Raw genomic sequence first — 21,393 nt, 5'->3', positions numbered from 1 at the left:
TATGTGTATATGTATGAATATATATACAGTATATACATGTATGGATATTTACACACATATATACATACACATACATACATACACATACATACATATACATACACATACATATATATGTATGTGTATATGTATGAATATATATACAGTATATATATGTATGGATATTATTACACATATATACAAACACATACATACATATACATACTCATACATATATATACACACATGTATGTATGTATATATACGCATATATACATACATATATAGACATATATACACATACATACATACATACACATACATACATATATATACATGCATACATACATATGTATATATATGTATGTGTATATGTATGAATATATATACAGTATATATATGCATGGACATTATTACACATACAAACATACACATACACATACATACATATATATTCATACATATACATACATATATGTATGTATGTTTATATACACATATATACATACATACATATATAGACATATATACATATACAAACATATATACATACATACATACATATATAGACATAAATACATATACATACAAATATATACATATATATTTACATATATATATTTCATGCTGATAATCACAACAGAATGTCTTATTATGACTAGTATACAAAAATACTGCCAGCAAACATATTTAGAATAATTGTGTTTAAGTCGGAGGCCGCATGTAATAGATTGGGAGGCCACATCTGGGCCGTGGAGCCACCAGTTTGACACCACTGCTTAGCTTAACAGGGACTTCAGCAGATGTTCGTGTGCATTTCTACAGCCTTCATAACGACCCTGTGTGACCGGGCAGATGGAAACTCGGGCACAACGTCATGTCGAAAAAAGGCAAACTGGCACCGAGCGAAATCTCCTGGAGCAAAAGAAGTCAAGGAAACACATTGTGGCTGCATGAAAAACCACGATAAGTGTCCACATGCAGGCGCTCAGGCCTGTAGTTTACGCTTGGAACAAAATCAGATATGCAAATGTGAAGATGTTCCTGCTGTCCAATCAATATAATCTTATTTGAAATTCAGCATCTGCATGTCTGGAATGTTTTTACTGCTCCTGATAGTGGCCTGAGTTCTTTGAGCAGCACACGATGTGGTCTATCACAGAAGATTAGCCAAGCGTAACCCTTCTGGGATGGGATTTAATCTTTGAAGAGCTGCTGCTGCTTACTGCTGCTGCTTACTGCTGCTGCTTACTGCTGCTGCTAGGAAAGAGCACACTGATCGCAATTGAATTAGGGACAATTCAAAAAGTGCTAGTCATGGACTAAAGGTGCCACAGGGTGCATGGAAGCTGTTGAGGAACTAGCAAAACGCAAGTGAAGCTAAGGCAAGTGGCAGGAAAGCACACACTGATGCTAGGAAAGTGCACACTGATGCTAGGAAAGCACACACTCATGCTAGGAAAGCGCACACTCATGCTAGGAAAGCGCACATTCATGCTAGGAAAGTGCACATTGTTGCTAGGAAAGCGCACACTGATGCTAGGAAAGCACACACTCATGCTAGGAAAGCGCACACTCATGCTAGGAAAGCGCACATTCATGCTAGGAAAGTGCACATTGTTGCTAGGAAAGCGAAAACTGATGCTAGGAAAGCGCACACTGATGCTAGGGAATTGCACACTGATGCTAGGAAATTGCGCACTGTTGCTAGGAAGGCGCACTCCGATGCTAGGAAAGCGCACGCCGATGCTAGGAAAGTGCAGACTGTTGCTAGGAAAGCACACACTGATGCTAGGAAATCGCACACTGATGCTAGGAAAGCGCACACTGATGCTAGGAAAGCGCAGACTGTTGCTAGGAAAGCGCACACTGATGCTAGGAAAGCTCACATTGATGCTAGGAAAGCGCACACTTTTGCTAGGAAAGCACACACTGATGCTCTGAAAGCACACACCGATGCTAGGAAAGCGCACATTGTTGCTAGGAAAGCGCACACTGATGCTAAGAAAGCGCACACTGATGCGAGTAAAGCGCACACTGATGCTAGGAAAGCGCACACTCATGCTAGGAAAGTGAACACTGATGCTAGGAAAGCGCACACTGATGCTAGGAAATTTCACACTGAGCGCACACTGATGCTAGGAAAGAGCACACTGATGCTAAGAAATTCCACACTTTTGGTAGGAAAGTGCACACTGATGCTAGGAAAGCGCAAACTGTTGCTAGGAAAGCACACACTGATGCTAACAAATCCCACACTTTTGCTAGGAAAGCGCACACTGTTGCTAGGAAAGCGCACACTGATGCTAGGAAAGCGCACACTGATGCTAGGAAAGTGGACACCCATGCTAGGAAAGCGCACACTGATGCTAGGAAAGTGAACACTGATGCTAGGAAAGCGCACACCGTTGCTAGGAAAGCACACACTGATGCTAGGAAAGCGCACACTGTTGCTAGGAAAGCGCACACTCATGCTAGGAAAGCACACACTGATGCTAGGAAAGCGCACACTGAGCGCACACTGATGCTAGGAAAGAGCACACCGATGCTAAGAAAGCGCACACTGTTGCTAGGAAAGCGCACACTGATGGTAGGAAAGAGCACACTGATGCTAGGAAAGCGCACACTGATGCTAGGAAAGCACACAATGTTGCTAGGAAAGCGCACACTGTTGCTAGGAAAGAGCACACTGATGCTAGGAAAGCGCACACTGATGCTAGGAAAGTACACAATGTTGCTAGGAAAGCGCACACCGATGCTAGGAAAGCACACAGTGATCGCAATTAAATCAGGGACATTCTAAAGGTACATCTAAAAGTGCTCGTCATGAACAAGACTCTGAGGTGCCACAGGGTGCATGGAAGCAGCAGTCGAGGAACTAGCAAAACGCAGGTGAAGCGAGGGCAAGTGGCAGCTCCACTCCCCGTTTCCTGCGGACAGCACATTGAGACTCAGCAGGTTTCCTGTGACAGATCAAAGTGCCACCTTCCTGAGCACTTTCCAAATAAGTACGCCTCATCTCCTCTGATGAGACCCTCCTGGATAAGATACGAGGAGACGGTGAAATGCAGCCGGTGACAGGTGCGAGCCCCAAAGTTTGCCTTTCTTCTCGCCTCCTCCTGCCTTTCAGGAGTAATTTGCTGGCAATAAGAAAGTTGACCCCCTCTTTGCTAAAAATAGACGGCGACAATAAAAGTAAAAAAAAGAAGAAAGTGTGATCCATCTGTGGGCGACAGAGAGGGAGGAGGAAGAGACCATGTGCCGCTAAAAGCATCATCTGAGGCACATGGTGGTACTTATCTGCACTCATGGGAGCATTGTGTCATAAAGATATCAACATATACTGAACCTATTTTAGACTGCAATTTAAGATTATATTGAAATTAGAGTTGTTATATAATTATTGCCACATTGCCTTAAAAAGTAAACAACTAAAATTTGCCTAATTGGACTACTACTCATTTGATAAGTCGAAATTATGACACAAAAAGTCGAAATTGTGAGATAAAAGTTGAAATTATAAGATAAAAAGTTAAAATTATGAGATAAAAAATCATAATTGTGAAATAAAAAGTCAATATTATGAGATAAAAAGTCAATATTTGGGGATAAAAAGTCATAATTATGAGGTAAAAAGTAGAAATTATAAAATAAAAAGTTGAAATTATGAAGTAAAGTTATAATTATGACATAAAAAGTGAAAATTATGACATTAAAAGTTTTAAGTATAAGCCAAGTCATAATTATCAATTAAAAGTCAAAATTATAAGATTGAAAAGTAGAAATTATGAAATAAAAAGTCGATATTATGAGATAAAAAGTTGAAATTATGAGATAAAAGTTAAAATTATGAGATAAAAAGTTGAAATTATGAAATAAAAAGTTATAATTATGACATAAAAAGTCAAAATTATGACATTAAAAGTTTTAAGTATAAGCCGTCCTAATTATCAATTAAAAGTCTAAATTATGAGATTGAAAAGTCTAAATTATGACATAAACAGTCAAAATGATGACTTTGACTTGAATTTGAAAGGACTCACCGCTCTGGATGTTCAAAGCGTGATGCTTGTCCACCGTCCATCCTCCCAGTTTGGAGGCGGTGGTCTCGTGGCCCTGAAGAACAGCCGTCCTCTTCTCCCAGAGAACGAGATCTGGACACGACTCGTACTCAAAACCCACGGAAACTGTGAAGAAGACAGAATCCAGTTCAGCATTAGAGAAGCAGACGTAAAAACACGCGGTGTTTTCTTCTACTGTTTAAAAACATCATCGCTCACCGAAAGCCTCCGAGAGGCCGTAGACCTTCTGGCTGTAGACGTCGGCCTTGTCCCACACAAAGTCGTACGACAGGTTGGGCGACGCGGGGAACCACTTCCTGAAGAGGCGACCCTCCACGGCCACCATGAGGTGAACTTTCATCAGGTTGAAAGGGATGGTGGAGTGAGTCAGGGTCACTTTCAGGATGGACTTATAACCTGCCGTCCTGCTGCTCAGATAGCCCAGATTCATGTCCGTGCCCGGGATGGGAATCTCCTCCTGCAGCGACTGCAGACACAAGAAATACAAACATGGAGAATAAGAAGCAGAATAAAAGAGATTTTTATTTCATCATTGAAACGATATTTCAGTCGAAATAGGGACGATTGTGGAAGCCCATTTTTTGACTTTATATATCAAAATGATAACTTTTTGTCTCATAATTCTGACTTTTTAATATTGTTGACTTTGTTTCTCATAATTTTGACTTTTTTCTCATAAATTTGACTTTTTTCCCTCATCATTTGATTTTATATCTCATAATGTAGACTTTATATTTCATAATGTTGACTTTTTTTCTCACAACTTTGACTTTTTCTCATAATTTCAACTTTTTATCTCATATTATGACTTTTTCTCATCATTTGATTTTTATCTCATAATTTTGACTTTTTTCCTCATAATTTCAACTTTTTATCTCATGTTATGACTTTTTATCTCATCATCTGATTTTTATCTCATAATTATGACTTTTTATGTCATAATTTTGACTTTTTTCTCATAATTTTGATTTTTTTTCTCAAAATGTTGACTTTTTCCACATCATTTGATTTTATATCTCATAATGTTGACTTTTTATCACATAATTGTGATTTTCATATCATAATTTCAACTTTTTATCTCATAATTATGACTTTTTATCTCATCATTTGATTTTTATCTAATAATTTTGACTTTTTTTCTCATAATTTCAACTTTTTATGTCATAATTTTGACTTTTTTCTCATAATTTCAACTTTTTGATCTCATAATATTGACCTTTGTCTCATAATTATGACTTTTTACCCCATCATTTGATTTTTTATCTCATAATTATGACTTTTTATCTCATAATTATGACTTTTTATCTCGTAATTATGACTTAATCTCATAATCTCATAACTTCAACTTTTTATGCTAGACCAATAAGACATGATGCAAAGATGAATGTGATGCCTCTATATACTACAGGAAATATCAATGTTGTCACCGCTGTGGTCAGCGGCCGATATAACCTTTGTCAGGCATTTTTCAAACCCTCGTCTAAAACCAATATAATATGGATCCGAGGGGAGGATGAGAAATATCAATTTGAGGACAATTACGCAGAAACCGATGAAGGATTTCATCACGATGCACTCCGCTGAGTGTTTTTTCATAATTGAGTTAATAACAGCAGATCCTTCATTAGGGAGCGCTGGCCTTGGCTGCAATAATCCATACGACATTGGCGTCCGTGGACTCAGAGAGGGCGCGCTTCGATTGGGACAAGGTGACGCGGCGAAGAAAAGGAATAAACGTCGTCGCTGATCGTTACTGTGACAAATGACGGATAATTAAAGATGGATTTGTTTCTGTGGACAAAATAACGTTGTGATGTGTTGATAATGGCACCGTAAAAATTTGTGTAAATATAGGATATCATCATATACTGAACCTTTTTATACTGTAATTTAAGATTATATGAAATATTGAGAGTTGTTGTTATATGATTATTGCCACATTGTCTGAAATTAACCTTAAAAAGTATGAGTAAAATGAGCCTAATTGGACTATTTCTGTTTTCATTAGTCAAAATTGTGAGATAAAAAGTCATAATTATGATAAAAAGTTGTAATTACGAGATAAAAAGTCGTAATTATGAGATAAAAAGTAATAATTATAAGATAAAGTCATAATTATGAGATAAAAGTCGAAATTATGAGATAAAAAGTTATAAGTTAAAAGTCGAAATTATGAGATAAAAAGTTATAAGTTAAAAGTCAAAATTATGAGATAAAAAGTCGAAATTATGAGATAAAAAGTCGTAATTATGAGATAAAAAGTAATAATTATAAGATAAAGTCATAATAATGAGATAAAAGTCGAAATTATGAGATAAAAAGTTATAAGTTAAAAGTCGAAATTATGAGATAAAAAGTTATAAGTTAAAAGTCAAAATTATGAGATAAAAAGTCGAAATTATGAGATAAAAAGTCGTAATTATGAGATAAAAAGTAATAATTATAAGATAAAGTCATAATCATGAGATAAAAATTCGTAATTATGAGATAAAAAGTTATAATTATTAGTTAAAAGTCAAAATTATGAGATTAAAAAGTCAAAATTTGGAGAAAAACGTCATAACTATGAGATAAAAAGTCGTAATTATGAGATAAAAAGTCGTAATTATGAGATAAAAAGTCGTAATGAGATAAAAAGTCAATGTTATGAGATAAAAAGGAATAATTATAAAATAAAGTCATAATTTAAAGATAAAAAGTAAAAATGATGAGATAAAAAGTAATAATTATAAGATAAAGTCATAACTATGAGATTTAAAGTCAAAATTATAAGATAAAAAGTCAAAATTGTGAGAAAAAAGTCAAAATTATGAGATAAAAAGTTTTTTCTGGTTCTTTGGCACCAGGATAAACAGAGAAACATTTAACAAATCTAGATAATAATGTTTAAAATTGTGTTTGTGTAACGCATAAATATTATTATATGAAAATTGACCCTCTTAAATCACGTGTATGGCTGTTGAATTATTGCCCCTAAGTCCAATTACACTAGAACGATAAGTTCAGGTTACAGAGGTCAGTGTAGGAGATTTCCCCTGAGGTCACACCTGAAACTTCCCTCACACACAGAAGAGGAGGTCAGCACTCATATAAAGGTCAAAGGTCAGACAGCAGAGGTTTGGTTTAACCAAGTCTTATGAAGTCACCTCTGGTCGCTGGATGTCTCCACTGCACGGATGACAATTGAATTATTATCGAAAGTCACGTCTGTGTTTCTTTCTGTAAAGAAAATAACCGTTTAGACTTCACCTTTTAAATGGACCAGCGCAATATGGACGATGTCCCCGTTTTAATGCATTTACAGCTCAAGGAACGGCTGCTATAAATAGACCTGGACTGCGTATATGAACTTCACTGATATGCTATAAATCTTATGAGGCAAACTGGGAGACAGAGTAATTAGGGAAGGGCACGGAGATGCCTGCAAGACATGAGGGAAGCCACACATTCAGCCGCACATGTTGTCTTTGTCAAACAAAAATCATTTGCAAATGATTTAAGTTCTGACTTTAAAACTCAGAAATCTGAGTTTAAACTCCTCAATTTTAAAAATACATAAAAATTATTCCTTAAGATGTTTACAAGTATTTTCAATTGGTCCTTGTTCGGGTTGATACCGACTATTATGATGGTAAATTTCAAGTCATTCTGAGATACTTTTTGTTTTTGAGAAGAAAGTCAGCTCACTGTCAAAGGGACAAATTGATCATTTCCTGAATTTCAAAAATTCATTAAAATTATTCCTTAAGAGCTTTGCAAATATTTTCGATAGATCCTTGTTCAGGTTGATAACGACTATTATGATGGTAAATTTCAAGTCATTCCGAGATAGTTTTTGCTTTCGAGAAGAAAGTCAGCTCACTGTCAAAGTGCATCAGGGCAAATGGATAATTTCCTGAATTTCAAAAAAGCATTAAAATTATTCCTTAAGAGATTTGTAAATATTTTTGATTAGATCCTTGTTCAGGGCGATGCCGACTATTATGATGGTAAATTTCAAGTCATTCCGAGATACTTTTTGTTTTCGAGAAGAAAGTCAGCTCACTGTCAAAGTGCATCAGGGCAAATGGATCATTTCCTGAATTTCAAAAATTTATTAAAAATATTCCTCAAGAGTTTTGCAAATATTTTCACCTGATCCTTGATAAGGGCGATGTCGACTATTATGATGGTGAATTTCAAGTCATTCCGAGATACTTTTTGTTTCCGAGAAGAAAGTCAGCTCACTGTCAAAGTGCATCAGGGCAAATGGATCATTTCCTGAATTTCAAAAAAGCATTAAAATTATTCCTTAAGAGATTTGTAAATATTTTTGATTAGATCCTTGTTCAGGGTGATGTCGACTATTATGATGGTAAATTTCAAGTCATTCTGAGATACTTTTTGTTTTCGAGAAGAAAGTCAGCTCACTGTCAAAGTGCATCAGGGCAAATGGATCATTTATGACAGAATTCTGAGTTTAAAAGTCAGAACTCAAATATTTTTTTCCTGCGTGGCCGTAATCTTCTTCCGTAAAAATATACATTGTCAAGATAATAACAAATCCGTTCCTTAGCGGTGGCTCGTGTGCTGGTCCTGAGAGGCCTCGTGACCCAGGAGAAATTAAAAAATGTCCTGGCTGTTTTCTGTGTGCGAGGTAATCATCATCACTCTGCGCTGAGACAGTACAATGCACACTGTAAATCGCCCAAGTTCCACAAGCCAATTACACCGGGGAGATAAAATCACAGGACTGCCCTGAGCCAGAGTTACTATCACAGTTGTACTTGATGAATAGCCTTCATAGTGTCCCCCCCCCAGCCCCCCCAGCCCCCCCGACCCCAGATGTGTGGTATATGAATCATTTGGATCACATAACCACAAGCGTCTAACCTGGATTTCGGGCACCACCGTCCCCCTCTCGGCGCAGGAGCCGGCGAAGGCGGTGAGCGGCGCCGGGGAAACGGCGGGGCCGGGCCTGGCGAAGCTGCTGAGGTCGCAGCTCGGGATGTCGTTCTCCTCGTGGCGCATGACGACGGTGTCCATGACGAAGAAGCGCCCCCACGGCAGCCACAGCGCGTGCTCCTGGGCGATGAACGGCGCGCGCTCAAAGTGCAGGGCGATGGCGACGCCGCCGTTGGTCACCAGGTCGAAACTGGAAGAGACGAGACGTGAAAGGACGAAGGTTGATTTAGTAAATACGATAACTCATACATCACTAAAACCTTAGATTATAGAAAAAAAACTTAGAGTATTTAGTTCACAGAAAAGCAGAAAATAACATTTAAACACTGAAGCAGGTAAGTTTATACAAGACTGAGTTGAATTAACTTGATTTGTTTAAATTCACTTCTATTTAAGATGGTACAAATAATCCGATATAATCCATTAAACATTAATTTGACAATATTTGCAAAGTCATTTTTTATTTTAGGGATAATATGTGGTTATTCAAAGAATTATCACTTTTTATTTCTTTACTTTATGACATCTCAGTGGCCAACTAGGGGAATAAGGTCAAAATTATGAGATAAAAAGTCTAAATTATGAGATAAAAAGTCATAATTATGAGATAAAAAGTCAAAATTATGAGATAAAAAGTCATAACTATGAGATAAAAAGTAATAATTATGAGATTAAAGTAAAAATTATGAGTTAAAAAGTCATAATTATGAGATAAAAAGTATTCATTATGAAATAAAAAGTCAAAATGATGAGATTAAAGTCACAATTATGAGATAAAAAGTCACAATTATGACAAAAAGTCATAATTATGAGATAAAAAGTCAAAATTATGAGATAAAAAGTCAATATTATGATTAAAATGTCAAAATTATGAGATAAAAGCCAAAATGATGAGATAAAAATTATATATTCCATGCAACAACCCATTTGCCACCGTTTGCAGTGAGTAATAACAAAAGTAAGCAACGACAAATAACACTAACGTATTCTTTAATGAGTGAAGGATGATTAATTCCCTCTTATCTACGCGGCGCACACACACACACACACACACACACACACACACACACACACACACAGACGGACGATGTTTGATCACAATCTAAGAAACACATCTCCTAATTAACGCCGTAATCTGTGGATGGGATTTGAAGGAAAAGAACAGATGCACGCGTTCAAACAAGACTGTGTGTGTGTGTGTGTGTGTGTGTGTGTGTGTGTGAGAGACTGAGAGTACTTCTTAAGGTCCTCACAGAGACCAAAACCTGGTTCCAATGAGGCAGAACCTCATTTCTGAGGAACCAGTTTCAGTTTAGAGCTCTGACCTCTGAGGTCAAAATGACCCGAGGGCCAGTGAACTTCTAGGCTGGTCAGGAGGGGGCAAGTGAATATATAATTAAATGTTGAATTGAATAATTTTAAAATAAGTGCAGGGCCACAGGACATCGGCCGCGGATGACGTTACACACCCTTTCAAAGTAAAAGTTTTTGTTTTGATATATAGCTTGCAAAAAAACCTGCATATTTATGACGCAAAAATGAAGCATCTAGTCTGACTAGTTGAGCAATAAGCACTGTGGGCACGCTAATGGCGCTAAAGGAGCTAACGTCCCTACAGTAACGCTAAACTTTAAAAACAGAGGCACGCATACAGAGTACACCGGTACGCTAGTTATTTGTAGCGCTGCTCTTTTGGTTTAATAAACAGACCGCTCCAGTTCCACTGTAGGCGCGCTAATGGCACTGAAGGAGCTAACAGAGCTAATTGAGCTAACTGGTAAACAGTACATCACACGCGTCTTTTTCCCGTCAGTAGTCATGGAAACGCGTTAACCTAGTGCCCAGCACTAATTTCAAAGTAAAAGTCCTTGTTTCGTTATGGAACGATGTATACTCTCTATAGTTATAACATATTTATGACACAAAATGAACATTATTAATATCATAAACAGATATAGAAACCTAGTAAATCTTGATGAATAGATTACTAAACAACAAAGAAATCATTCAAACTGAATCATCTTTGGAGACCCCTGGTTCGGAAGGTCCATGTGTGTGATGCGCTGTCGCTCCTGTGCTCACGTTTTTTACGCGTTAGCGGTAAAGATTCACGGCGGAGGCAGCCGTCGCTCCTGCATCGATCCCTGAGACGAAGGCCGTCCTCTCTAACATCGGTCTAAAAGCCCGGGCAGAACTCCGTCACCTCTAAACGCTGCCGCGCAGGACTTTGTGCAGCTCTTGTCGCTTCACTGTTAGAGCCAATTAGCATCGGGTCACCCCGAAAAAGCTCCAGGGACGGGGGTCGGACTCGCACATGGGAAACATCTTTCTACAAGTCCGAATAATAAACTCGGGCCAGCTCGTCTCCCTCATGGGTTTGCGCTCCTATATAAAGAATCTCCGCTCCGTCCAATTGGCCGAGGCGATAAACAATGGTTTGTTCCGCCCTTGGTGTTTTGCCCTTGGCTTGGTCTGATTGGAGTACAGAGTGCCGCAGAGCTAATGCGATAGCGCTGCCGCGATCCGTCAGACGCCGTGCAGCTGGACTCGCTCGGGTCCGCTCCACTAACGCTAACGTGGCGGACGTTATCGATTGCGACAACAGCCTGAAGCAACGCGACGAAACATACTCATCTGCATAACGACGGCCTCGCTCGCTAGCGTCCGAGAGCTAACCCCGCCCGTGAATCTGACACGTCTGATACCAAAAACGACACGATGTGTATTTATTATGTACCTACAGTTTTAAATAAGTGAAACAAGGACGCAGCGACTGATGTTAAAGATGAATAGCGTGGGAATTCAAAAATAAAAGTCGAGGACTTTTTCCAGTATATTAAAGATTTAGCGGTGTCGGACTCAAATGGCCTGAGGGCCAATGAGCATCAAGTCTGACGAGTTGAGCAATACGACGTTAGATAAGATATTTATGATGATATTTTGTTGAATTTCAAATAGTGCTGGGTGCGTTAACGGCGGTTAGCGGCGTCAACGCTAACGCGCGTTAACGTTGACGCATAGCCATACTGACTGACCGGAAAAAGACGCACGTGACATCACGTCAACAGGTCTCTAAAGTAACGGTAAACTTCAAAAACAGAGGCACACGTACGCAGTTACACAGGTACGCTAGTTATTTGTAGCGCTGCTCTTTTACGTTTAATAAACAGACCGCTACAGTTCCACTGTAGGCGAGCTAACGGCGCTAAAGGAGCTAACGCGGCGGATCGAGCTAACTGGTAAACGGTACATCACGCGCGTCTTTTTCCGGGTCAGTCGTCATGGAGACGCGCTAACGTGCGTTAACCTAGTGGCCAGCACTAATTTCAAAGTAAAAGTCCTTGTTTTGTTATGGAACGATATAAACCCTATAGTTATATCACATTTATTAAAGAAAATTGATATATTAATATCATAAACAGATATATAAATCTAATAAATCTTGATGAATCGATTACTAAATAAAGTACTTTGATCATCGATGAGTGTTTTTAAGGAATTAAAGCAAGTTTTGCTGATTTTTCCGGCTTCTAAAATGTGAATATTTTTCCGATTTCTTTGCTCAAGTTAACGAAGAAATCATTCAAATTGAATATTTAGACAAATAAAACAAGACGAAGAGAAAATTATCGACAGATTTATCGATTATATACATGTAACATGAAATTTAAGGTTGAACAACACCAATTATTACTTATTATTACTATTATAAATGTAATTTAGTATCATATTCTGTCTGTATCACCTGACTGTGTTTAAAGGAACAGGACGTCATTATTACACGATATTAAGTCATATCGCATGTTACTGATTGGTAACAGTTTGTGTTTAACTGACATTTGTAGTAAAAACAATCATGATAATAATTTGATATGAAATTATAGAATGGTGGCATTCTGGGTCACTGGGATGGATCTTTTTAAAAAAAAAAATGCTGACTCATCAAAATCACTCTTACAGATGTCTTTGCAAGCACGCAGTAATGTAATTAGCTGGAATCCATGTCAGCGTTTACTCATTACTGGAAAAAAAAAGTCATATAGGGTGTTGGTGTTGGTGGGTGTGAGTCTATCTCAGTGCTCAGTCAGGCAGAAAACGGCTGCACTGTTGTAAAAGAAGCCTTAAACTAACCTCCTTCGTTTAGGCCAGAAAAACTTTTCGAGATAGTGGGAAAAAGGTAATTCAAAAAAAAACTAAGCCCTCAGACAATAAAGAACAGGCCATAAAAAACGAGCGCAGACAGCTTTCCCGTTTCTAAGTGGCTGAACAGGTGCATTTCTGATTTCACGCTGCACTGAGCGTGTTTACAATGATTGCAGAGGAGTTGCAGGAGACCGGGGCGTGTGTTTACTGGGGAACCTGGGAGTCGTGATGGAGTAGTGTTTACATACATGCTGCAAGGGGGGAAAAGAGGAGGATATCGACGAGGGAAGCCAGCGCTGTGGAAAGGAAGCAAGGGATGAGGAAATTGCAGCGGCGGCCAGAAATGGAAAGGGTTAAGGACAGTGGGTAATTGTAGGAGAGGAGAGGAAATAAGTGAAGAAGGTCAAAATGATTAGGTTTGAGATGTGAGATTTTCGGTGTAACGAGGAAGACGGCGACGGCGACGACTGACAAGGGGGAAAAAACCTAACCCTAACCCCGATCGAGATCAAAACACAACAGCGCAAAAAAAACGTGGGGCCTGTGGAGTGTCAGCGACAGATAAAAGTGGAGCTGGGATAGTAAACACCACACCATACAGTGATGTGATAGAGGAGCCCACACACACACACACACACTAACAAAGCCCCTAACACACTGGCGACTGTGTGAGATACATGGGGGATTGGAGGTGGATGATGACACTGTATGTGTGTGTGTGTGTGGGTGTGTGCAACCTGGAAATAACAGAAGCCACAGCGACAACATTACACTAAGTGTTTTTCCTCTTTCATTCCCAGAAACACAACGACGGCGAGGGGGCGGCACCAATCTGAGGTTTTTTAGCCAGAGCAGGTGGCACAAAGTCACTCCAAAGAAAAGCCACAAAGAAAACTCAAGACTTCTTCCACACTCCCCCCCCCCCCCTTTGTTATTTTTAGAACAGCTCAACACAAACATTTATCTTTCCTCCAAAAAGGTCTCCGCTGGGGCTGCAATTAATCAAAAAAGAAGCCAGACAATGAGTTTATTGATGAGGTTACCCGCTTTCTGGTGTAGACTTGTCTCAGGGAGCTCTTTGAAGAGGGTTAGATTTTTTTTTTTTTTTTCAATCATGTGCTACTTTATGAATTTAAAATGAAGGTTAGGAGAATATTAAGCTGCAGCACAAACAGAAGAAAGATGTGCCAGATATTAATCGCATGTGTGTGGCCTCAACTTAAAAATGTCAAATAAATAACATCCATCTGCACTGTGTTATTCCAGCCCTAGTGATCTGCTTTGAATTGACATATTTTATTCGCCTACACCAACCATAACCCAACTACATACATACAGAGTGGGCTAGGCTAACCCTACACCAACTACATACTTACACAGTGGGCTAGGCTAACCCTACACCAACTACATACTTATACAGTGGGCTAGGCTAGCACTACACCAACCCTAACCCAACTACATACTTACACAGTGGGCTAGGCTAACCCCTACACCAACCCTAACCCAACTATAAACTTACACAGTGGGCTAGGCTAACCCTACACCAACTACATACTTACACAGTGGGCTAGGCTAACCCCTACACCAACCCTAACCCAACTACATACTTACACAGTGGGCTAGGCTAACCCTACACCAAACCTTACCCAACCACATACTTACACAGTGGGGCTAGGCTAACCCTAAACCAACCCTAACCCAACTACATACTTACACAGTGGGCAAGGCTAACCCCTACACCAACCCTAACCCAACTACATACGTACACAGTGGGGCTAGGCTAACCCTAAACCAACCCTAACCCAACTACATACTTACACAGTGGGCTAGGCTAACCCTACACCAAACCTTACCTAACCACATACTTACACAGTGGGGCTAGGCTAACCCTACACCAACCCTAACCCAACTATATACTTACACAGTGGGCTAGGCTAGCACTACACCAACCCTAACCCAACTACATACTTACACAGTGGGCTAGGCTAACCCTAAACCAAACCTAACCCAACCACATACTTACACAGTGGGGCTAGGCTAACCCTAAACCAACCCTAACCCAACTACATACTTACACAGTGGGCTAGGCTAACCCCTACACCAACCCTAACCCAACTACATACTTACACAGTGGGCTAGGCTAACCCTACACCAACACCAAACCTAACCCGACTGCGTAGATACACAGTGGGTTAGGGTAGGGTTAAGCTAACCCTAGCCAGACAATGAGTTTATTGATGTGGTTACCGCTTTCTCGTGTAGACTTGTCTCAGGGAGCTCTTTTAAGATCTTTTTTTTCAATCATGTGCTACTTTTAAATTTAAAATGAAGGTTAGGATAATATTAAGCTGCAGCACAAACAAGAGAAAGATTTGCTAGATATTAATCGCATGTGTGTGGCCTCAACTTAAAATTGTCAAATAAATAACATCCATCTGCACTGTGTTATTCCAGCCCCAGTGATCTGCTTTGAATTGCCATATTTTTATTCCCCCCCCCCCCCACCCGCCTCCCTTGTTGCTACTGAAGCATAACTTATGAGTGCACCAGAAGGGCTTTGTTTGATTTCTCTGGGAATTGAGCCGAGGACTCCAAAAAATTGGACCAAATGAAAGCACAAAGCAGATCAATGGCAGCACAGTTTGCGGCGGCGACAATGTTGTTTTTCTTTGCTGCCATCATTAGAATTCAGCACAGATAAACAGCAGTATTTGACGATCATATAAGTATCACAGTGGCGTTTATTTACGCAGCACTTAATGGCACTCTGAGCGTGTGTGTGTGTGTGTGTGTGTGTGTGTGTGTGTGTGTGTGTGTGTGTGTGTGTGTGTGTGTGTGTGTTCGTCTCTTACCTTCCGTCCTGCCTGGTAATTGTGTAACCGAACGATGGGTTGTTGATGAAGCTGATGTTGACTCCGACCAGTGGCGTTCCGTCCGAGGTCACGACTTGTCCACGGATAACACAAGCATGACTGTGCGGGAATAAGAAGGAGCAACAGTTTTACATTAATAAAACTATATACATACACAGTGGGCTAGGCTAACCCCTACAACAACTCTAACCTAACGACATACTTAAACAGTGGGTTAGGCTAACCCTACACCAACCCTAACTCAACTCCATACTTACACAGTGGGCTAGGCTAACCCCTACACCAACCCTAACCCAACAATATACTTAAACAGTGGGTTAGGCTAACCCTACACCAACCCTAACCCAACGACATACTTACACAGTGAGCTAGGCTAACCCTACACCAATCCTAACCCAACTCCATACTTACACAGTGGGCTAGGCTAACCATACACCAACTACATACTTACACAGTGGGCTAGGCTAAGCCCTACACCAATCCTAACCCAACTACATACTTACACAGTGGGTTCGGCTAACTCTAACCTAACTACATACTTACACAGTTGGTTAGGGTAGGGTTTGACTAACCCTACACAACCCTAACCCAACTACATACTTGCACAGTGGGCTAGGCTAATTCTAGCCCAACTACATACTTACCAAAATTGGTACATTTGTTGATCTCATGAATCCAAACAGATTTCTAATGTAATTCCATTAGCTCCGCCCACCCAGAAGTCAACCATTTTGGGAAAAACAATAATGGCTAGTCTACACATTTGAACAAACTCTTCGTAGCACGTTTGAGCTAGCCACGTCAAACTACACTGTTAGAAATAAAAGTGCTTAGTAGAACCATATAAGGTTTTTTCGGCTTGTCCTCATAGGAGAAAAGGGTCCCCTTTTGGAGGGTTCCACCAAGAACCCTTTTTTTTATTCAGGAAAGGGGTTTTAAAGGGTTCTCTGGATCAAAATGGTTCTTACTGGAACCATTAGTGTTACCAAGAACCCTTGAAAAACCCTTTCTTCGGGAAAGGGTTTTTCAGAAGCAAATGGTTCCAGGTAGAACCTCAGCCCTTGTAGAGGGACCCTTTTGGAACCCTTATTTCTAAGAGTGGAGAAAATAATAGGACGGCAGATTGTCAGACTTTGCTCGGCTGGTTATCGAGAACCTTGACAGGTTTCCAGGACGAAGGCCGCATACGTCTGATCATCAGTCGTCGAATTCAACTCCTAATCTCAGTGAACTGATGCGATCAGAGATCTGCTGAGGAACTCTAACCTCGTAATTAGCGTCGGCGTCAACGTACGGTCAACCGTCGTTTTCTGTAGAGGTTTGCAAAAAAAAAAAATCACTTCCCTGCCATTCTGCCACGTCTTCATTAGACCGTGGCTATTATTAATACATTTGGGTCTTAAACACTGCCACACGCTGGAAACAATTAACACTAGCGTGTTAGCGGTTGCCCTCAACATGTCCTTACCAGAGGCAAGATCGTTCACCCTACACTGTCCTGCTCCCCTGGAACCCAACTTTATGTTAATTAGGCCAGGCCTCCTTCAGAAGACCTTGGCTGTCCACCACCACCACCGCGCTGTTAACAAGCAAGGAGATACTGCTCTGAATCCTCGGGTCTCACAACCCCCAAAAACATCCTCCTCCGCTCATTTACATTGAATTTACCAGTAACGTTAACCCAGAACAAGGCGTTTGGCCGCGTGCGATTAATCATTCATGCCAGCAGTTTATTTTAGTCTTTGTTTGAAAAGGTAATCATGCACGTTTTTCTTCAGACAGAGCTGCGGAAGTGGAACTATTTACTTTATTTTCAACCTGCCTCCGCGAACCACGACGGGGGAGACGGTTCCTCGAAAAAAAGGATTTAAATATTGACGTCAAATATCACAGAAAGGGGTCGCGACGACGCCTTTCGTCGCTGAAACTTCCACCTCCAGAGTGGGATTTCACAAAGTCACAAAGCGTACGCCATGATATTTCCAACCTGCAGTTGATCGTACATCATCCACAGAGGGCAAAGTCAGGACATGGTGAGAAAAACAAACAGGTGGGGGCCTCTGAACTCAGCAGGACGTCGTCTCTGGTTTAGATTCTTTTTTAACTTCTTTCTTTTGCACCAATATTAGCGGTAGAAGTCTCACCTACTGTTATCCTTCAGATTATTACGATATCCGAGGCTTTCCGGTCTCCTTTGCTGAATAAAGGGTTTTAAAAGTGTTCTTGGTGGAACCCTCCATAAGGGTTCCAGGTGGAACCTTTATAAAAAGGTTCTACCTGGAGAAAAAAAGGGTTCTCCTAGGACGACAAGCCGAAGAACCTTATATGGCTCTACTTAGTACTTTTATTTATAAGAGCGTAGGGCACAAACCTGTTCGTAGCCCCAGGGCTCTATAGCGCCCCCAGAAGTCAGGTCATTGTGAGACAAAAAGCTAGAAAAAGTGGCCAAAATTGCGTGAAATGCTAATTTTTTTCTATAGTGTCTAAGTTGCACATAGTTTTTCCAATTATAACCAAACTTGGTACACTTGTTGATCTCATGATTCCAAACGAATTTCCAATGTACTTCTATTAGCTCCGCCCACCCAAAAGTCAGCCATTTTGGGAAAAACATGGCTAGTCTACACATTTGAACAAACTCTTCGTAGCACGTTTGAGCTAGCCACGTCAAACTACACTCTTAGAAATAAAAGTGCTTAGTAGAAGCATATAAGGTTCTTCGGCTTGTCCTCATAGGAGAACCCTTTTTGGCTCCAGGTAGATAAAGGTTCTACCTGGAACCCTTTTGGAGGGTTCCACCAAGAACCCTTTTTTCTAATTCAAAAAGGGGTTTTAAAGTGTTCTCTGGATCAAAATGGTTCTTACTGGAACCATTAGTGTCACCAATAACCCTTGAAAACACCTTTTTTCTGGAAAGGGTTTTTCAGAAGCAAATGGTTCCAGGTAGAACCTCAGCCCTTGTAGAAGGACCCTTTTGGAACCCTTATTTCTAAGAGTGGAGGTCCATATTTTTGAGACAAGTTAATGATTAAAAGTTATATGAAGAATTTCTTCTACGTCAAAAGACGTGGCCTCAGCGCGCCGACAAAGTTGACGTTAAAATGGCAGAAAAACTACTTTAAAGGTGCCATATGTAAGAATGTGGCCAAAAACGGTTACTACATTCAAATTCAAAATACAGAGGTCTTTTAGGTTTCGTTTTCTGACGTAACTGGTAACCGGTGGTTGCTCGGCAGCTGAGACTCTACTGACTGCAATGATTGGTAGACGGAGGTAGGTGGCGCCACATGACGCCAAAACATGATTTCAAAACCTAAACACGATTAGCAGTCTGCAAAATATTTTTTTTTATGCTAATATTTTGTCTGTACTGTTGTTGTTGGTGAGTTCAGTTTGTTATATGAACATTATTCCTGAGTCTCTGTGACATATTAGGTAGGATTTTACGGCCACTTGCTTTAGATTTATTACATAATGCACCTTTGACATTCCACTTTGTGAAAGCTTTAACGCAAACAGAAATAGATGAAATTTGTCACAGTCATAACTGGGCGGAAATGTACTAAAGAATAGCCATAGACTGTAGCTGTGTTGTAATGCCGTGGTGAAGAAGGTGCAGACGTTGCAGCAACAGTGTAAAAGTAAAGTAGAAAAAGGAAGAAATGAGCTCAAACGCCCAGGTGTCCTGTTTCCATCACCGCTGATTGGAGTCTGAAAACCTGAGTCTACTGCAGTGTCATTAGACGCAGGAGTGAGCGCTGATTATATCTATTCCCATTGCAGACGAAAAAGCCAGATGTTACTGGGCCTTAATGGGCTTTTTTTTTTTCTCCCACTGGTGGATCTTTAATCCTTAATGGCTAAGTCAGTCCAGTCGAGTCTTGATGTGGATTTTTGCCACCGATTTTTTTGCCCAGCGTGAAGCGCGGGGCTCATCAAGGTGCGGCGCGAATCAAGGTCGCTGTCAGATAATCGTCGGGACCATCAATATGTAAAGCTAACAAGAGGAAAATCCCGCTTTTATACTGATTTACCACACGAGGACGGTCGTTCGTCACTAATGAACAACAACCGTTGGTGAGATGTCGTGGATATAACTCTGTCAAAGGCTTATCACAGAATTTGTTAAACATCTCCTTCGTAACAACTGTGTGAAGACGCCGCGTCGCTCAATCGGATTTTGGGGATGAAACGGATTTAAGTATAGAGTACTTTAAATGAGCGAGGCTAATAAATGGCACCGCCACCGACCGACCGCAGAGGCAACAAAAACACCATTATCCATGCAAATGACTTGATTACAGGGTAAACCCTGCTGCAAATAAGCATGTCACCGCCGCCCTCGTTTCCCCTCGCCTGGTATGTTACTTACAGAAGGGAACAGTGAGGACACATCGAGGTACATTTTGACTTCTCTAAATATGAGACTAAGGGCCAATTCCAATTCCTATCTAAGGGTGAATTCCAATTCCTTGCTTAACCCTCAATCTCAAAAATGCGCTCCCTCTAGTGCAAGTGCTGTCCTGATTCTCTGAAAAATTAAGTTGAGGCCCAAATTTAAGGGCTGTATCGCCCTCAATATTGAGATTTTCCGAGACCACCCACGGGAGCAAGGGCTACCCAGAATGCATTGCGTGTTTTCACATAAGAAAGATGGCGTTGAAAGCAGCGAAGCGAGTGCGCTACAAATGAAGTATTTTCTTTGTTAATAGAGATATAAAAATGATGAAAATCATTGTATTATCTTAGTTTAGGCCCATATTATGGATTACTGACGTCATTGTTGAGTAACATTTATCTTTATTTTACGATCTTTTGTCAATAGTCGGCCGGTGCGGACAAGCAATCGTTTGCTATGGTTTACTTTTCAATAAGCCGTGGTGTGTGGTAACTTGACTGACAAACGGATCGTAATAAATAATCCTGACGTGAATGTGTTCTTCTTCTTCTTCTTTGGAGTTGACAGACTTTCGCGTTATTCTGCCCCCTACAGTCTGAAGACGTATCTGCATTTAAGGGGTGTCCCATTTCTAGGTGACAAAATAACCCTCAACACTTGGTTTTGAGGACCAGTTAAGATTAAGGGTTGAGCTTGAGGGTTAAGATAGGAATTGGAATTGGCCCTTAACCCTCAAGCTCAACCCTTAATCTTAACTGGTTATTTTGTCACTTAGAAATGGGACACCCCTTAAATGCAGATACGTCTTCAGACTGTAGGGGGCAGAATAACGCGAAAGCTGCGTCCAGTCTGTCAACTCCAAAAAAAGACAAAAGGGGCCAAAATTGCATTAAATGCTAAAAAATGTTCTATCGTCCCTAAGTCGCACATAGTCGTTTCCGATTATAACCGCGTCGTACACTTGTTGCTCTCA

The 21,393-nt window shown here is 40.2% G+C and overlaps 1 protein-coding gene across 2 annotated transcripts in view; it reads right to left on the bottom strand.

Annotated features, from left to right (window-relative positions):
- Positions 1–21,393, bottom strand: part of tenm4 (teneurin transmembrane protein 4) — a gene marked incomplete at both ends in the record, with an annotated part of 186,001 nt that overhangs the window by 50,729 nt on the left and 113,879 nt on the right. For both annotated transcript variants that reach the window (XM_083887238.1, XM_083887239.1), the window contains 4 exons: positions 4,023–4,166; positions 4,260–4,527; positions 8,934–9,195; positions 16,001–16,120. In XM_083887238.1, the coding sequence (XP_083743364.1) occupies positions 4,023–4,166; positions 4,260–4,527; positions 8,934–9,195; positions 16,001–16,120 (794 nt within the window). The remainder of the gene's footprint in view (positions 1–4,022; positions 4,167–4,259; positions 4,528–8,933; positions 9,196–16,000; positions 16,121–21,393) is intronic.

The sequence above is a fragment of the Microchirus variegatus genome, assembly GCF_963457635.1.
Source record: "Microchirus variegatus genome assembly, chromosome: 3".
Classification (NCBI taxonomy): Eukaryota; Metazoa; Chordata; class Actinopteri; order Pleuronectiformes; family Soleidae; genus Microchirus; species Microchirus variegatus.
The sequence above is the reverse complement of the archived record's forward strand: the minus strand, read 5'-3'. Positions and strand labels throughout refer to the sequence as shown.